At 43.3% G+C, this 18,308-nt stretch overlaps 1 protein-coding gene across 2 annotated transcripts in view; it reads right to left on the minus strand.

Moving 5' to 3' along the window:
* ugp2b (UDP-glucose pyrophosphorylase 2b) overlaps positions 1-18,308 on the minus strand; it is a 74,161-nt gene that overhangs the window by 15,974 nt on the left and 39,879 nt on the right. For both annotated transcript variants that reach the window (XM_034185527.1, XM_034185526.1), the window contains exon 4: positions 9,168-9,353. In XM_034185527.1, coding sequence (XP_034041418.1) covers positions 9,168-9,353 — 186 coding nt within the window. The remainder of the gene's footprint in view (positions 1-9,167; positions 9,354-18,308) is intronic.

Raw genomic sequence — 18,308 nt, forward strand, 5'->3', positions numbered from 1 at the left:
ACATAAGCCAAAAAGTACCAGCCCTGCTGCCTGCCAAGCATGCCACATGCCAGGAACTCCAGGACTCGAGGACATAGCCCGCAGGATACGTTCCATCTGGGCAGGCAGGATCCCCCGGTCCTGACCTTCTTGTAGAAAAAATGGTGTCAATAGCATTCAGAGACCAGCTGATCAATTCCATGGTTAACCCAATAGTAGTCCAATAGATCCAGAATCCAATATAGTTTTGAGGAATTCACAGTCTGGTGAAGTAGGGACTTGAAGGTTGAAAGCAGAGAGATAAGGGAGAGTGGAGGAGATGCGACCCCCCTCGTCGGAGTCCCAAGCTGTATGGTATGCTGTATGCTGGGTAAAGTGTGCCTCCGCTAACACTGATTTGTTGACTGTCAGCGAACACATTAATGTGAGGTGTGGCGTGTGTGGGTGTTTACAGATAAACGTGCTTTTGTAAAATATGCCATTTTTTATTTGTAAAAAAAGAGGCATTTTCAAAAAAAAAAAAAAAGCCAAGTTGTAATTAGATAACCGTCTGATATAACCGGTGTCAAAATAAACAGAACACTGCCATGATCTACTGGTGCCAGTGCGAGTTTCGGCCCTTTTAGCCCTTCAGCTGATTTTTCATTCGTGCACGAATTTTTTGGATCACACCGAGTTTCAGGTTAATAGAACGTCCTGCATCGTTTAGTATACATGGAGTAACGAGCTGCGCTTAACATCTCACGACCACCTCCTGATCGGTGACTGTATGGCCAGATGAAAATCAAATCTGTTTGATATTCTGGTCGGCCGTCGTGAGGGTAAAATTAGCGCATTACTTTAAAACTAAAACATATATCTGATATTTTCACTTTATAAAACTTCAGACGTGACATTAATTTCAATAACTTGTCCGAAATTAGTTTGGTTAAAATTTGAACCATAAGTTAAAAATGTATGCCTCTGGATGACTTGGGTGATATTGCCCACTTATTAGTATGAGGTTAAAAGAAATGAGTTTTTGGGGGGGTTTTTTGTTGACCAGTTCCCCTTTGCCTGCAGAGGATAGAGCGGTTTCTTCTAGGAGCAGCATTCGTCTGTTTGCAGAGGAGAGAGCTACACATCTGCTACAAAACATTTAACAGGTAGGTGCTCAACTGATTTTAAATTTTATAAGTGTTTGTAGCTGTTCAGCTTTGTTTACCACGTTTACGGTCTAAAAATTATCGTACAAAAATTTTCTGGAAGATAATTAGTCCGATAATGGTTTTCAAAGTACCTCCATGACCAGTAAAAAAATCAAGGACCGAGACGTTGACGGTATGGCGGAGACGGGGTCCCACCCTGGAGCGAGGCCTAGGGTTGGGGCTCGTGCGCGAGCGCCTGGTGGTCGGGCCTAAGCCCATGGGGCCCGGCCGGGCTCAGCCTGAAAGAGTGACGTGGGCTCGCCCTCCTGTGGGTTCACCACCTGCAGAGGGGGCCATGGGGGTCGGGTGCAGAGAGGATTGGGTGTCGGTCGAGGGCGGGTGGCCCGGCGGCCCGGTCCATGCTCACAGCCCCTGGCTGTTGGGATGTGGAATGTCACCTCGCTGGGGGGGGAAGGACCCTGAGCTTGTGCGGGAGGTTGAGAGATACCGACTAGAGATAGTCGGGCTCACCTCCACGCACAGCTTGGGCTCTGGTACCCAACTCCTGGAGAGGGGCTGGACGCTTCATTTTTCTGGCGTTGCCCACGGGGAGAGGCGGAGAGCTGGGGTCGCACTGCTTATTGCTTATTGTTCAGTTGTTGGACTTCTGTGCTAGTCACAGTTTGTCCATCACAAACACCATGTTCGAGCACAAGGGTGTCCATAAGTGCACGTGGCACCAGGACACCCTGAGCTGGAGGTCGATGATCGACTTTGTAGTCGTATCATCTGACCTTCGGTCACGTGTCTCGGACATTCGAGTGAAGAGAGGGGCAGAGCTGTCGACCGATCACCACCTGGTGGTGAGTTGAATCCGCTGGGAGGGGAGGAAGCCAGTCAGACCTGGAAGGCCCAAACGTATCGTGAGGGTCTGCTGGGAACGACTGGCAAAACCCTCTGTCAGCGAGGTCTTCAACTCCCACCTCCGGGAGAGCTTCTCCCAGATCCCGGGGGAGGTTGGAGACATGGAGTCCAAGTGGACCATGTTCTCCACCTCCATTGTCGCTGTGGTCGCAAGGTCTCTGGTGCCTGTCGCGGCGGCAATCCCCGAACCCGGTGGTGGACGCCGTAAGTAAGGGTTGCCGTCAAGCTGAAGGAGTCCTACTTATCTTTGTTGGTAGGTGGGACCCTGGAGGCAGCTGACAGGTACCGGCAGACCAAGCGTGCCGCAGCCCATGTGGTCGCAGAGGCAAAAACTCGGGTCTGGGAGGAGTTCGGGGAGGCCATGGAGGAGGACTATCGGTCGGCCTCAAAGAGATTCTGGCAAACCGTCCGGCGCCTCAGGAGGCGGAAGCAGCTCTCCACCAGCACTGTTTACGGTGCGGGTGGGGAGCTGCTGACTCTGACTGGGGATGTTGTCAGGTGGTGGAAGGAATAGTTTGAGGATCTCCTCAATCCCATCATCATGTCTTCCGAAGAGGAAGCAGAGACTGGGGACTCAGAGGCAGACTCATCCATTATTCAGGCCAAAGCCACCGAGGTGGTTAGAAAGCTCCTCGTTGGCAAGGCTCCTGGGGTGGATGAAATCCGTCCTGAGTACCTTAAGTCTCTGGATGTTGTGGGACTGTCTTGGCTGACACGCCTCTGCAACATCGCGTGACGATCAGGGACAGTGCCTCTGGATTGGCAGACCGGGGTGGTGGTCCCTCTGTTTAAGAAGGGGGACCGGAGGGTGTGTTCCAACTATAGGGGGATCACACTCCTCAGCCTCCCCGGTAAGTTCTATTCCAGAGTACTGGAGAGGAGAATTCGACCGATGGTCGAACCTCGGATTCAGGAGGAGCAGTGTGGTTTTCGTCCTGGTCGCGGCACACTGGACCAGCTCTACATGCTCCATCGGGTGCTCGAGGGTTCATGGGAGTTTGCCCAACCAGTCCACATGTGTTCTGTGGATCTGGAGAAGGCGTTCGACCGTGTCCCTCAGGGCACCCTGTGGGGGGTGTTCCGGGAGTACGTGGTCCGGGGTCCTTTGCTAAGGGCTATCGAAACCCTGAATGACTGCAGCAGGAACTTGGTTCGCATTGCCGGTAGTAAGTCAAACCTGTTTCCAGTGCACGTTGGCCCCCTGCCAGGGCTGCCCTTTGTCACCAGTTTTGTTCATTATTTTTATGGACAGAATTTCTAGGTGCAGCCAGGGTGTAGAGGGGGTCTGGTTTGGGAACCACAGAATCTCGTCTCTGCTGTTTGCGGACGATGTGGTTCTGTTGGCTTCGTCAAATCAGGACCTTCAGCGTGCACTGGGGCAGTTTGCAGCTGAGTGTGAAGCGGCCGGGATGAAAGAAAAGCACCTCCAAATCCGAGGCCATGGTTCTCGACCGGAAAAAGGTGCTTTGCCCTCTTCAGGTCAGTGGAGTGTCCTTGCCTCAAGTGGAGGAGTTTAAGTATCTCGGGGTCTTGTTCACGAGTGAGGGACAGATGGAGCGTGAGATCGATAGATGGATCGGTGCAGCATCTGCAGTGATGCGGTCACTGTATCGGACCGTCGTGGTAAAGAGAGAGCTGAGTAGGGGGGCGAAGCTCTCGATTTACCGATCGATCTACGTTCCGATCCTCACTTATGGTCATGAAATTTGGCTCATGACCGAAAGAACGAGATCGCGAGTACAAGCGGCCGAGATGAGTTTCCTCCGCAGGGTGGCTGGGCACTCCCTTAGAGATAGGGTGAGGAGCTCGGTCACTCAGGAGGAGCTCGGAGTCGAGCTGCTGCTCCTCCATGTCGAAAGGAGTCAGTTGAGGTGGCTCGGGCATCTTTTCCGGATGCCCCCTGGACGCCTCGCTGGAGAGGTGTTCCAGGCACGTCCCATTGGGAGGAGGCCCCGGGGAAGACCCGGGACACGCTGGAGGGACTACATCTCTCAGCTGGCTTGGGAATGCCTTGGGGTTCCCCCGGAGGAGCTGGGGGAGGTGTGTGTTGATCGGGTGTGTTTGATTATCTGAAAAGATAATCCGATAATGAAAACATTATCTTCGATAATTATCGGTTATCGGATTATGGGAACTGTTCCCACCACTGGTCTCCACGCTGTTTTTATCTTTTTTTTTTTTGTAGTGTACAACAGCTCTGCGGGAGCACCTCCAATTTTGTTTTACCCGCTGTACAATGACAATAAAGACTATTCTATTCTATTCTATTTATGGATTGAACTTTGCTGCCTACCTTGCAATTACTCTGCCGCCTTATCTCCAATGAGCACCTTCGCCTTGGTGATGGATCACATGTGTCTTGGTCTCTCACCACAAATCTGATTAAAGAACTGTGGACTTACTTTGGTTGTTTTCTCTGCATTGGGGTCAACATTTGTTGGTTCATTAGAATTTATGATTAAATGCAATAATACACAACAAAATTCAGTGCTGCATTAACAACAGAAAGTACCTATCTATCCACTCTGGTCAGTGTTGTCTAATGTAGATTTAACACTGTCGGTGTTGAATAAAAATTTTCTAAAGTGTTAATTTATCACTGAAATTAATAGACAAATACTGGATAGACACTTTCTAGAGTGAATTTAACACTCGCAAACCCAGCCTTTTCTCCCACCTCTTATTCTGACCGGAGGGTGCCAAATGGCACTGCTGGGGGAATTTAGAACTCATTAGGCCACCTTTTCTTATGTACCTGTTCTTATGTTTCATATGTAAGTGCAGCCATTAGATTGGAATGTGCCAGTAGCAGTGACCGGCAGTTTGAGCTTTCTGCTCAAGGTTGCATTCTGACTTTGGGAAAGTCAGAAGTATTATGCATGCATACAAAAAAAAAAAAAAAAAAAAAAAAATTGAACAAATTTCAGACTTAAAAAACAAAACTAAGCTTCATGAATTAAATGTAAGGCAGTTTTCTTTTAAAAGTTTGCAATGATGATGAGCTATCTGTTACATTTCTTTTATCATTCCATATTTGTACGACACAATATCGGATGGAAAACAGACCATGTTTAGTTTACTGTGAGAATGTTCAGTTTTTTAAAAAGTGGTGCAGAAGCTTCTGTTGATTAGAGAAAAGGACAGAAATACCAAAGTACTTTACAGTAAAAAAAAAAAAAGACTGTACCCCAGGACCCCAGGGGAACACAAGGGTTAATTTTAATTTTTAAGATATGGAACAGTAGTAGTAAGAGATTGACACAGTTTATGTTTGCATTCTTGGTGAAATTTATTGCTTACAGATTGTCTGAACATACTTGGCACTGCCACAACATCTCCTTTCTGCATTTGCCACATGTGAACTTGTTACAATAAACACAACCCTTAGTGGCATGGTTTTTCTTGCAGCAACACTTCACCTGGTACAATGCCCCTTTCCCTATGTCAGGTGTGGGTGGTTGTTGCTGAAGGTTTTCCTGATTCATCTCCTGATTCCACCTGTTATTCTTTGATTCTCACAGTATACAAATATTCATCAGATGTGTGTTTATTTACACAAACATGTTCTCACCTTTATGTTTACCACCAGCATTTAGAAATTTGTTCATATTGAATTCACAGATTCATTCATATAACACCAAACAGAATAGTCATCTTCACCTTCCTTTCTGTAAAACTAAACATGGTCTGTTTTCCATCAGACATTCTGTCATACAAATATGGAATGATAAAAGAAATGTAACAGAGAGCTCATCATCATTGCAAACTTTTACAAGAAAACTGCCTTTACATTAAATACATGAAGCTTAGTTTTGTTTTTTAAGTCTTAAATTTGTTTGTCTTAAGTTTTTTGGTCTTTTTTTGTATGCATGCATAATACTTCTGACTTTCTCAAAGTCAGAATGCAAGCTTGAGCAGAAAGCTCAAACTGCCAGTCACTGGTACTGGCACATTCCAATCTAATGGCTGCACTTACATATGAAATATAAGAACAGGTACATAAGAAAAGGTGGCCTAATGAGTTGTAAATTACCCCAGCAGTGCCATTTGGCACCACCTTGGTCACGAAAGGAAGAAGTGCCATTTGGCACCATTCTGGTATTCTGAGTGTTAAAACTGGAAATGCTGCTGTGTATGAAGGCCTATACAATATAGGGAGCATTTTTTAATAAATGTAAAACAAAAATAAACGTAGATGGCAAAGACTACAAAGATGAAGTGGGCAAACTACAGAGATCAGAGTTGTTGAATTTTCAGCCTGTGAGAAGTACTTTTCTGCACTAGAGCGTCAACATTAGTTTTCCAGACAGGGACAAGGATGGGTGCTGGTCTTCGTAAAACCTTCTAAAATGCAGACAGATGTGAAAGCTACAGATATGTGTAACAGGTAATCTGTCATCATCTGAATACAGCTTTACACACCTTTGTGTAACTACGTTGTGACAGTCCAGGATGTTAAAGTATCCTGCAAACTAGTATCGTCTTACGAAGCTCCACAAACAGTTTAAAACAAACACTTTGTACCATGCTGACAGTGGCAGCAAAAGCAAATAATAAGAAAACTACCTACAGTATATTAAGCTTTTCTAATCAACTGTTAGGTAATTTAGAAGAAGCAGTCTTATTAATCATAAAGCATTACTTCATTAAATGCTACTCTGATTCATACTAGATTAAAAACAAATTCAGATTTTTAATTTTTATTTGTTTAATACAAGCTACAAAGTGGTATAATAAGAAACAAGGACTTCTTTGTAGTCAATAGGGCACCACAGTCTCATTTGAACCCTGTGTGATATCGCAGGATTTGACCACTTACATAGACCTCCGCTCCCACTGTGCAATGTATACACAGCATAACGTCACACAGACAAAGGGTGTACTGTTATATTTTACCCCTTTAGCGCCCGCCCTCAAATGAGACTGCATGCCCAGTTACTGCCAAACACACCTATAGTGGATCAACAAATAGGCCTTGAAATGATTTACTTTGTCACACTGACAGAATGCAAACAGACATAGATGACCGACACCCACTGTCTTACACTGTGGAAACGTGAAACCAAACTCAAGCTCATACTTCTGCCATCACTTTGCTACTTTGAGACCATTTCAAACCAGAGTGTGATGACGATAGCATGACTGGAGACTCCTGAGCATGGGACCACTGAAGTACAGGCATGAAACTGTCTTTAATTGGCACCAATATGCAGACAGAGGTCAGGTAACACAATATAAACAGTCCATGAAGCTACAGTGGGATAAGACTCAGAAGTACTCTAGGTACACAGGCAGTCGGTCAGCACACATGGCATCAAATTACCAAACAGTCCAAAAATGGTAGGCTTAACTTAAGGAGGAAACACGGTAGCAACAGATCAGTAACACAGGCAATAATCATGTGATAAAAATGCTAGAAGACTTGCGATGTCCAATAGCCCAAACCACAAAGATTTTCATAGTTCAGTTAAAAAGATAAAAGAAATGAAAGAAAACTAGAAATGTCCACTTTTGATGGAGCTTGCAATTGTTTGGTGTCCACAAAGTCAAAGCAACTGCTTCATCGATTGTGTTTATACACGAACTAAACATGGAGGAAGCCCTTTTGTTGGCTAATAAACCCCTTCCATTCCGGGCGTGGTTACCCATGATTCCCAGTGCACCTCCATTTCTAGTGCAGAAAACATAAGCATAGAGCAAGCGACAGTTATCACTAAAGAGACCATGGTTAATTCATGCGTGGTGTTCAGGTGCACAAACCGAAGAGATCACTAAGACTTTTTTTGGCATCTCGACAGTATTTACCCATCAAGGATTAAGGACGGAGCAGCTTTCATGCTAGTGACACCAGTTGTGGTTAGCTCAGACCAACAAAGCTAATTTCATCCCTGACCCGAGCAAATGGCATTAGTCTGCTCTGACCATTTTATCTCAGGCCAGTGTTTTTGGTGGATAATTCTGGAATGAGTAAAGTAATGTAAGATGCAATAATGTAGCGATTGCGAGCTCTAAAAACAGTAAAAGTTGGCCATTTGTGGCTCCATTAACCATTTCCTTTTGCAGATCCTGATTTTTTTTTTTCTTTCACCCATTTGTGATCATCAGAACCATTTGCACAAATTTATTGTAAAATTTTGCTGTATTTAATTTAAAGACGGCTCAAATATAGCATAGTGACGGTGTAGCTAACTCAGCTAACAGGATACCCGGTCCGTGGCGCAGCCCAAACCATAAACACTAAATTTAAACAAAATAATCAAAAATGTATACACAACAGTTTATCTAAAACAATGGACCAAGTGATTTCAATCCTCAGACTTTAATTGTGGTGTGGGTTGATAATGTGATAATGTGATGAGGTCAGGGGTCAATGCTTCCGTGATGTGTCTCGTGGCCCGTTGAAAAAAAAAATGAACACATTTTTTCAGATTTATGTTGGGAATATAAAAATGACCACTGTTGTTCAAAACTTAATTGTGTAAAAAATAATGTCCAAACTGTAGTCACGAGCTTCTATATCACAAGGATTGATACGGTCAATCGCCATTAGTTTCTCCTTGTAGCGAGCAAATACTGCTTCATCCAAAGAATCACTGTTCCTGCTTTGGCTTCGGCTTTTGTCTGCAGCCCAACAAAATGGTGTTGCGTGATGCATCATGGGTAACCACGCCCAGAATGGAAAGAGGGATGCTGTTTCATATAAGTAACAAATCAAGACAGCGGACTCAGGGTGCACAATCTTTCAACTACTCACCATGAAGGGTAAATAGTTTTTAGTTATCTTAGCCAGTCTTCCCACATCACACTACAAAGTGGTAAATGTGCAGCCAGTTGAAGCAGTCAAACCATTTAACTGAATTGCTGGAGTCCTAAAATGGTTTCATGTGCATTTTTACTACTCTGTGAAAAAAATTTACTGTAGTAGGTTTTTTCTAGTTTTGCAGCCATGTTGCCCACCATCTGCAAGCTGTGATGCCCAATTAGAGCATGATACACTAAATGGATCTTGTACCAACTGATCTCATTGAATGTGTCATGTTTTAAAAAGGTTATATACTAATTTTCATGCATTTGTCACAAAATGCACAATACTGCTGAGATCTGACTCTTAACAGCTGAGCTAATAAGTGAATGTACCTCGATCTGCTGCACAGTGAGGTCCAAGAAGGTGTTCTCGTTGCGGACACTGATCAGACTCTTGGGGCCCTTGCAGCCCATGCTGGTACCAAGGCCTCCATTCAGCTTCACCACCACCAGTTTGTTCAGGCAGTCAGCCACACTGTCCGGAAGGCCTCGTGCAGCGATCTTATCATAGGGCTGGATCTGAAATGTAAAGGCAACAAGATGGTCACAAATAAACTGAGGTTCTTAGTCTGGGTTTCATTAACATAAGATCAGTCCTCAAAATCGTTGATTAATGATCTAATTATGGATCATCACTTAGATATGACTGGATTATGCGAAACCAGGCATAAACCTACAGCTGTCCTCCCCTTAAATGAGACCTGCCCACCAGGATACACATTTAGTCACGTCCCTCATGATGCGAAGTAAGGTGGGGGTGTTGCTTTTATTCATAAATCTAGGTTTAGCTTATTATATGTTGGGGGCCACAAATATAACTCGTTTGAGCATCTGATTCTCTGCTCTGCCCACGATGCTACATATTGCCAAGGTCAGAAGAATAAAAATCTGCCATATTATTTTGTCACTCTATATACAGTAGTGTTCAGAATAACAGTAGTGCTATGTGACTAAAAAGATTAATCCAGGTTTTGAGTATATTTCTTATTGTTACATGGGAAACAAGATACCAGTAGATTCAGTAGATTCTCACAAATCCAACAACACCAAGCATTCATGATATGCACACTCTTAAGGCTATGAAATTGGGCTGTTAGTAAAAAAAATGTAGAAAAGGGGGTGTTCACAATAATAGTAGCATCTGCTGTTGACGCTACAAACTCAAAACTATTATGTTCAAACTGCTTTTTTAGCAATCCTGTGAATCACTAAACTAGTATTTAGTTGTATAACCACAGTTTTTCATGATTTCTTCACATCTGCGAGGTATTAATTTTGGTGGTTTGGAACCAAGATTTTGCTCGTTTACTAGTGTGCTTGGGGTCATTGTCTTGTTGAAACACCCATTTCAAGGACATGTCCTCTTCAGCATAAGGCAGCATGACCTCTTCAAGTATTATGACATATCCAAACTGATCCATGATACCTGATGTGCGATATATAGGCCCAACACCATAGTAGGAGAAACATGCCCATATCATGATGCTTGCACCACCATGCTTCACTGTCTTCACTGTGAACTGTGGCTTGAATTCAGAGTTTGGGGGTCGTCTCACAAACTGTCTGCGGCCCTTGGACCCAAAAAGAACAATTTTACTCTCATCAGTCCACAAAATATTCCTCCATTTTTCTTTAGGCCAGTTGATGTGTTCTTTGGCAAATTGTAACCTCTTCTGCACATGTCTTTTATTTAACAGGGGGACTTTGCGGGGGATTCTTGCAAATAAATTAGCTTCACACGTCTTCTAACTGTCACAGCACTTACAGGTAACTCCAGACTGTCTTTGATCATGGAGCTGATCAATGGGTGAGCCTTTGCCATTCTGGTTATTCTTCTATCCATTTTGATGGTTGTTTTCCATTTTCTTCCACGCGTCTCTGTTTTTTTTGTCCATTTTAAAGCATTGGAGATCATTGTAGATGAACAGTGTTAAGGATTTTATATATATATATATAAAATCCTTAACATTTCCCACCTGTTTATCACCTGTTAAACGTATAGCAGGCATCACCCAGCTTAGTTAGTTAGTTTATTAACTTAGTTTATTCTGTCCACGTTTTTATTAATTGAACACCACCAACAGATGGAAGATTTGAATCCAGCTGCTATTTGATCAACCAGTTTATACTCGTCAGGCACTCCTCTGGGGACTCCTATTGCGTCAATATATGTTGGATTTCCTACTCCTTTCCAATCTCTTTTTACTCTATGTCTGGCTATGCCTTTCTGCCAATCCTCAGGAATAAGAGGCTGCATATGTCGTAACGTCTTCAGGGGTCATGGGTAACAATAATGATATTAATGCACAATAACCTGACACATTTCGTGGCAGTCTATCAAAGATTCTGTTATCACCACACCACCACCATACATCACTCCTACCGACTGGTATAAATGAACCGTTTTTCTGTATTATTCGACTACACCACTTGTCTTATTACTTTTTCAGCTAAAGCTTCATAGGCTAAGAGTGTGTTAACTCATCACGTCAACAGTTCAAGCTTGAACTGGAGTTGTGAGCTTTTCAATATCATCATAATTCTCAGTACAGTCATTACAGTTTTCTCCACTAAGGTCTGACTGTTTCAATGCTTGATATTTTGGCACAGTTTGTTGGAAGGCCAGATTACGCTGTACAAATGTATTTGACACCATTTTCAATAGTAACTGCCAACATGGTCCTGAAGTCAACCAGGACCAGGGATTCCACCGGTTCACGGCTAGGGTGTCTTTATGCATTGCATCACGAAGTTCATTCAGCTCCTCCAATGCGTCCTGCATATCCACTGAATGAATGGAGTCTGGGATGAAAGTACAGCATGTTGTGTTCAGCAGAACACAAACTCCTCCCTGTGAACCAGTAAGCAAGTCTAAAACCATGCGATTTTGCATCACCATGGTACGTAAAGCATCTATTTCAGTGTTTTGAGCTGCTACTATTTTTTTTGTTACATTCATGAACAGACCCAATCAATAATTCAGAGTTTCAATCATTAATGAATTTTTTCCCACTCCTATCCAGGGGAACAATGAATGTGCTATTTTATCTCCTACAGACCACAATTTTTTGGTCCTTTAGTACATCCGAGCCCCACATGTGATTATGTGGTAACACATCTGGGTATATCAATCTCCTCCGTCTGGTGCTGCCATTCTTCTCTGTGGAGGTCTTACCACATATGTATGGTCAGTCACCTGGGTAGGTGCACACACACCACCCCAATTTGGTGGGAGACTCATGTACAGTCTGGAACCATAAAGCCAATAGATGTCATCATACACCGGAGTACCATTTACAGGTGGTAGCAAAACTTACTAACATAAGCACATGATTCATCCGTTCCCCATGGACAGGAGCCTGTATAATTACATCCCCGTCCAATGTGATGAAGATAAGTACCATCCACATATTATGTTTTGGTTAGGCTTAAATTATTTGATAAAACATACGTTTGGGTACACAGACGTTTCTTAATTTTACCTACATTTTTATTCCCTGTCCCGTAAAAGCAAATTGGGAATGGCCGTTGTGATGACAATTTAACGTGATGATATTTTTGCGTTTCCCTTCAGTCTAGTCAATGGAGCAGCACTTGGGCACGCTTGTACGTCCTCTGTTGAAATCCCTATCATATAAGTGGTTGCACTGAGGCAAGTGGTGTTACATCTTATCAGATTTGCTGAGAACTGCTGCCCCCGAAATACAGTTTGATTATGCATCCGTATGATAAGACATTCTGTCACCCTAGCAGGGTACGGTTTAGCCGTCAGAGCTGGGTGTGTTGAGGATATAGGTATTTGCGAACAAACATAATAATTAGTAACGTAATTCCATAGCCAATAAATGAACATATCTGTACCACATATTAGTATGGTATATATGAGGGTGTCCATCTGTCTCGTTCACATTATGAATAAACCTCTTCTGATGTTGCTTGCGTTGTTCTCTGGCTCGGTCCACAGTGAGCTGCAATTCTTGGGTCAACCACCAGGCCAGGAATCCGAGGAGCACGAAACACACTAAGATCACAACACAACCGGCTGCCCTACCAACAGTCCGGCAGCGGCGGCGCTGAGCACGCCGCTCCGGGGTCTGCTGTAGTTCAGTCATGATTGCTAGGATACAGTGTTGTTAACCACCTCACCTAATAGTGCAAGGATCTCCCTGCTTCACTGGCATTGAGACAATCTATTGCTAATTAAATAGACTCCCTTTGTAGCCAGACTTCCCCTTACACTGTGGAGGCCGCCAACACACGCTGTATCTTACAGTGATGTATCCACGTTGATCTCTCCGCTATCTTTACTGCAGTTGGTGTTGTTAACAGCACTCGGTATAGACCTTCCCAACGAGGACTGGACCAGTTCTTCCTCTTAATCACTCTGATGAACACCCAGTCTCCTGGCTAGACTACTGGAAGGCCGTCCTGTGGAAGATCAAAATTATTCGGCAGTAAATGTGTTTAAGTTATCTCTTTCTGTGTTAATGTCTTTTTCATAAAATTTGCTAATGTTTGTTCCTCATCTGCTGTTTTAGTATCCATGTCAAAATTGGTAGACGATATGGTCGTCCATAAAGTATCTCAAATGGTGTTAACCCTGATGGTGTTGGTGTTATTCTCATATACAATTTTACTAGGTCCAACATTCAATCCAGGTTCGTTTTGTCTCTTCTATACATTTCCTTAATCTTATTTTTATTGTGCCCTTTGTCCTTTCCACTAATCCGGCACTGTGTGGATGATAAGCGCAATGAGTTTTGAGATTGACCTGTAGCGCTTCTCCTACGTATTGCACTATTGTATTAACAAAATGCGCTCCATTATCTGAATAGACTGTTTCTGGTATTCCAAATCATGGAATGATGTCTTTGCACAATGCCTTAGCCACTGTAAGTGCATCTGCATGTTTTGTAGGGAACAATTCTACCCATTTTGAGAAGGCATCAATTATGACTAAACAAAATTCCTTCCCTTCATGTTTACTCAGCTGTATATAATCCATATGAATCACTTGAAAGGGATATTGTGGTGTTGGAAATTTACCTCTTTGGGGTCTCAAATTGCCTTGTGAGTTGTGTTTTGCACATGTCATGCATGCTCTACAATGCTGTTTTGCATATGCATCGAACCCATAAAGACAAAAAATAGATTGCAATTGCGATATCGTCATTACCCCCACCCTTAGGACAAGTTTCTTGTTTATGTGATGAGGGCGTCTCTTAATAAAAAGAGCGGAAAAGCAGGCCAGACTTTAGTGTAGCCTTGGTGTACAGCCTGGCCGCACTCCGCGCGTAATATTTGACTTTCTGTCTCACTGGTGTTTCTTGACTCTGTTTGTCTTGTTAAAGGTTTAAAAATGTTTGGAGGAGAAAATACCCAACAAACAGCCTATAATTTTTTTGCACCTGCGTATGTTTCCCCCTCTCCAATCAACATTTTAATCAAACTACGCTGTTCTTCTGAACAATGTCTTGAACGTCCCATTTCCCTCAGGCTTTCAAAGAGAAAAGCATGTTCAACAGGTGCTGGCTTCATCCTTACATAGGGGACACCTGATTCACACCTGTTTGTTCCACAAAACTGACAAACTCACTGACTGAATGCCATACTACTATTATTGTGAACACCCCCTTTTTCTACTTTTTTTTTTACTAATAGCCCAATTTCATAGCCTTAAGAGTGTGCATATCATGAATGCTTGGTATGTTGGATTTGTGAGAATCTACTGGTACCTTGTTTCCCATGTAACAATAAGAAATATACTCAAAACCTGGATTAATCTTTTTAGTCACACAGCACTACTATTATTCTGAACACTACTGTAGGTCCCCTGGCTCATACTCTGAATTCTTAGATGATTTTGGTGAGTTTATGTCTAACTTGTCAACTACTGCAGATAACATTCTGATTATTGGTGACTTCAGCATTCATATAAATAAGCCTTCTGATCCCCTCTGCAAATCATTTATGGAAATTGTGGATGCATTAGGATTTCAGCAATGCATTCAGGACTCAACGCACATTAGTGGAAATACCCTTGATTTGGTTCTCATACGGGGTATTGCTGTCACTAATACTGACATCATGCCTCTTGCATCGGTGGTCTCTGATCACTCACTTATTAGGTTTGCAGTTTCGCTGCCATGTTTAGCGGAACAACAACTTTATTTAACACTGCGATGACACATCAACTCCTCAACTACGATTGAACTCAAAGCTAGAGTTCCTGATATCTTAGCTTCACATTTGAAAAATGCCCAATCAGTAGACAATCTTGTGGATAGTTTAAACTCAGCGCTCAAAACTACACTCAACATGATTGCGCCACCTTTATTAAAATCACACATCCCCCAAGACACAGTCACCTTGGTTCAATGATTACTTGCATGAACTCAAGCACAAGGCTAGAGGTCTAGAGTGGAAATGGCGTAGTTCAAAATTAGAAGTATTCCACCTTACGTGGCATGATGCTATCTTAGAATATAAGCATGAGCTACTGGCTACAAAGAGGAACCAGTATAAACAAGTATAACCAGTATAGCCAGTATAACAAAGAGTTATGCAGTATAAACAAGCATAACTCAAAAGTTCTTGTTCGACACAGTGGCAATACTTATTCATGGACAACCACCTGTACGTCGTTTTCCTTTTACAGCACAAGATTTCTTGGATTACTTAAAAAAAAAAAATAGAAGACACAGCAAAAATGCATCCCATCCTATATGGCTGATGCTGAGACCCTGATTCATGCATTTGTTTCTTCTAGATTGGACTACTGCAATGCTCTATTTTCTGGTTTACTGCAGTCCAGCATTAAGGGTTTCCAATTGGTTTAAAATGCTGCTGCCAGATTTTTGACAGAAAGTAAAACGTTTGACCACATTACACCCATTTTGGCACCTCTTCACTGGCTTCCTGTCCCTGCAAGATCAGACTTTAAGGTTCTGCTGCTAACCTATAAAATTGTTCACGGACTAGCACCTCCCTACTTAGCTGACCTACTTAAACCCTACATGCCGGCCCGGGTTCTGCGTTCTCAGGGTGCAGGACTACTTTGTGTCCCTAGGGTGAATAAAAAGTCTGCGGGTCACAGAGCTTTCTCTTATGTCCCTGTTCTGTGGAACAATCTCCCTGCATCAATAAAACAGTCAGATTCTGTAGAGACTTTGAAGTCCAGACTTAAGACGCACTTATTTTCCCCTTCGTATGGCTAGCACACTGGCATAGTATGTTGCTATGCTTTTTACCCTTTTCAATTCATTTATGAGAAAAGAGAGCAGGCTGTGGCCTCAAGTTTATCTGAAGTCTGGGTCTTTTAGTGAAGCTTAGGGCTAGTGGCCGGCGATCACCGGCCAGTATTTCTTCTGGCTTTTTTGTTTGTTTGTTTTTTTTTTTTTGCTTAATGACGACAAATTATACTGTATTTGTTGTCTTTCTGATGCCTGATTCTGTTTTTTCTCTGTTTGAGGTGCGGCTCCATCCAGAGATGGGAGTAGTGTCTTCTTCTGCAAGCCTCTCCCATCTTGTGCACCGGCATGAACGCCCAAACTTTTCTGTATATTCATTTTGTCAATTGTGTTGGTAGCATGGCCCAAGCAGACGGTCACCCCTTTCAGTCTGGTCTGCTTGAGGTTTCTTCCTCAAATCATCAGAGGGAGTTTTTCCTTAACTCTGTTGCCTGTGTGCTTGCTCTAGGGGTTGGTAAGGTTAGTCCTTACTTATGTGAAGCGCCTTGAGGCAACTTTGTGGCAACCTGATGCTCCGGTCCAGCTGGACCTGTCAGTGTGCACGCTCTCCAGCCCGTTGCAAGCAATATACATTTTTATGTTTTCAATGCGAGTACAGCAAGCGCACACACACGCGTGTCCGTCAAAACATGGTGCATGTTCTGCAGCTTCGATGTCCAGGACCAGCCATGTCAACAACTGCCATGCCCCTGTCCATTCAGAGCACAGACCAAAGTGTCACTCTCTGATCAGATGAGATGCGCCTTGCCTGCGGGGGGCGCCCGAAGCACACACATGCACATGTTAGGGCGGGGGAGTGCATGACACACACACACATGCTGTGGGGGTAGCCAACAGCACGCCACATCTCGGCAAGTCCACAGTAATGGGGAACTTAGATGAATTTCACAGCGAGTATGACAGTAGACAGTCTGCAGTCTCTTGTCATGCCAACAGTGCGACTGGCCAGACATTTTCTAAGTGCCACGCGAGTGGTGTTAGATGTTCGTGCGTGTCACCTGTAATTTGGCTGACACCTGCTGCGAGAGGGTGCGATGGGTTCGCACAGTGCACACTCTGTCATTCAGTCGCTGGTGTGCACAAATTGTTGTAGCAACAGGTGTACAAGGCATTTGAGGCAGGGGCGATTACACACGGTTTGCACATGATTCCTGCATCATGCGCACTAAGTGTGCACTTCGGCCAAACTTCGCACTCTGTTAAGGGGCCCTTAATAACAAATAAAATACAAGGAATATATGAAAAAACAATCAGCTTGGTCATCATAACGATGTATAGGATACAACAAATTTGAATAGAAACATGGGCACTGTGCAAAAGAATTCAGTTTCCAGCCTCTTAAAATAGAGCAGAAGGCGTTCAAAGAAATCAATCCAGATAGTTTAAATTCAGATTGGAAGACATTCCAATCAGAGGGAGCAGATAAGCTTTCTTTCCCATTTCAGTGTGAACACGAGGTACACAGAAGCAAATGAATGAGTGCACAGACATGCTTGTGAATTTATATATCGTGGTCAACACTACGTTGTGCAACAGGTCAGAATCATACATAAAATGCAAAGAGGAAGGACAAGGATGCAACCTTTGCATTTCAGTTATGGAAAACTAGTTATAGAGACCAAAACTGTTGTTGTACCAGGTTCCAGGCATTGTTTTTTCTTCCTTTAAAGTTGAACAATTTAACATGGGCTCCTATGGGAACTTGTTTGCTTTTGGAGCCAGCCTCAAGCAGCCAGTCAACGAACTGCAACTTTTCGTAGTTTCGAGTCGGGACCATTGATGCTTACTGCTTGGTCTGTCAGTACATCAGCAGGAATCATTTCAATTATGTTTGTGTTTGTTTGTTTGTTTAAAACAACACGTTGTAAACTTGGTTTTTCCAAACACTGCCCCTAGTGGAAGATGACTGCAAAGCTCAAAAATGTTCTTGCCATGTTTCAGCAGTCAGTCCAGTTCTTGTGAAGAACAGAATAGACAGAATAAAGAGCCATTTAGTCTCCTTTGCCCACACACCTCCACCCTCCACTCACACCTCCCTCAGCATGTAGGCAGAACAAACGTCTGGGGTTGTTGCTTATGTCATTTGAGCCTCTATTTTTTCATGCTCTCTCTTGGGGTTGGCACCAAGCAGCCTTTTGCCATGGGAGGATGGTCTAGTGTGATAATTTTTCTTCAGGAAAGTCACTGCTTTAGCCAACAGATGTAACTATCTTTTTCCTTAACT

Source organism: Thalassophryne amazonica, chromosome 13 (assembly GCF_902500255.1).
Source record: "Thalassophryne amazonica chromosome 13, fThaAma1.1, whole genome shotgun sequence".
Classification (NCBI taxonomy): Eukaryota; Metazoa; Chordata; class Actinopteri; order Batrachoidiformes; family Batrachoididae; genus Thalassophryne; species Thalassophryne amazonica.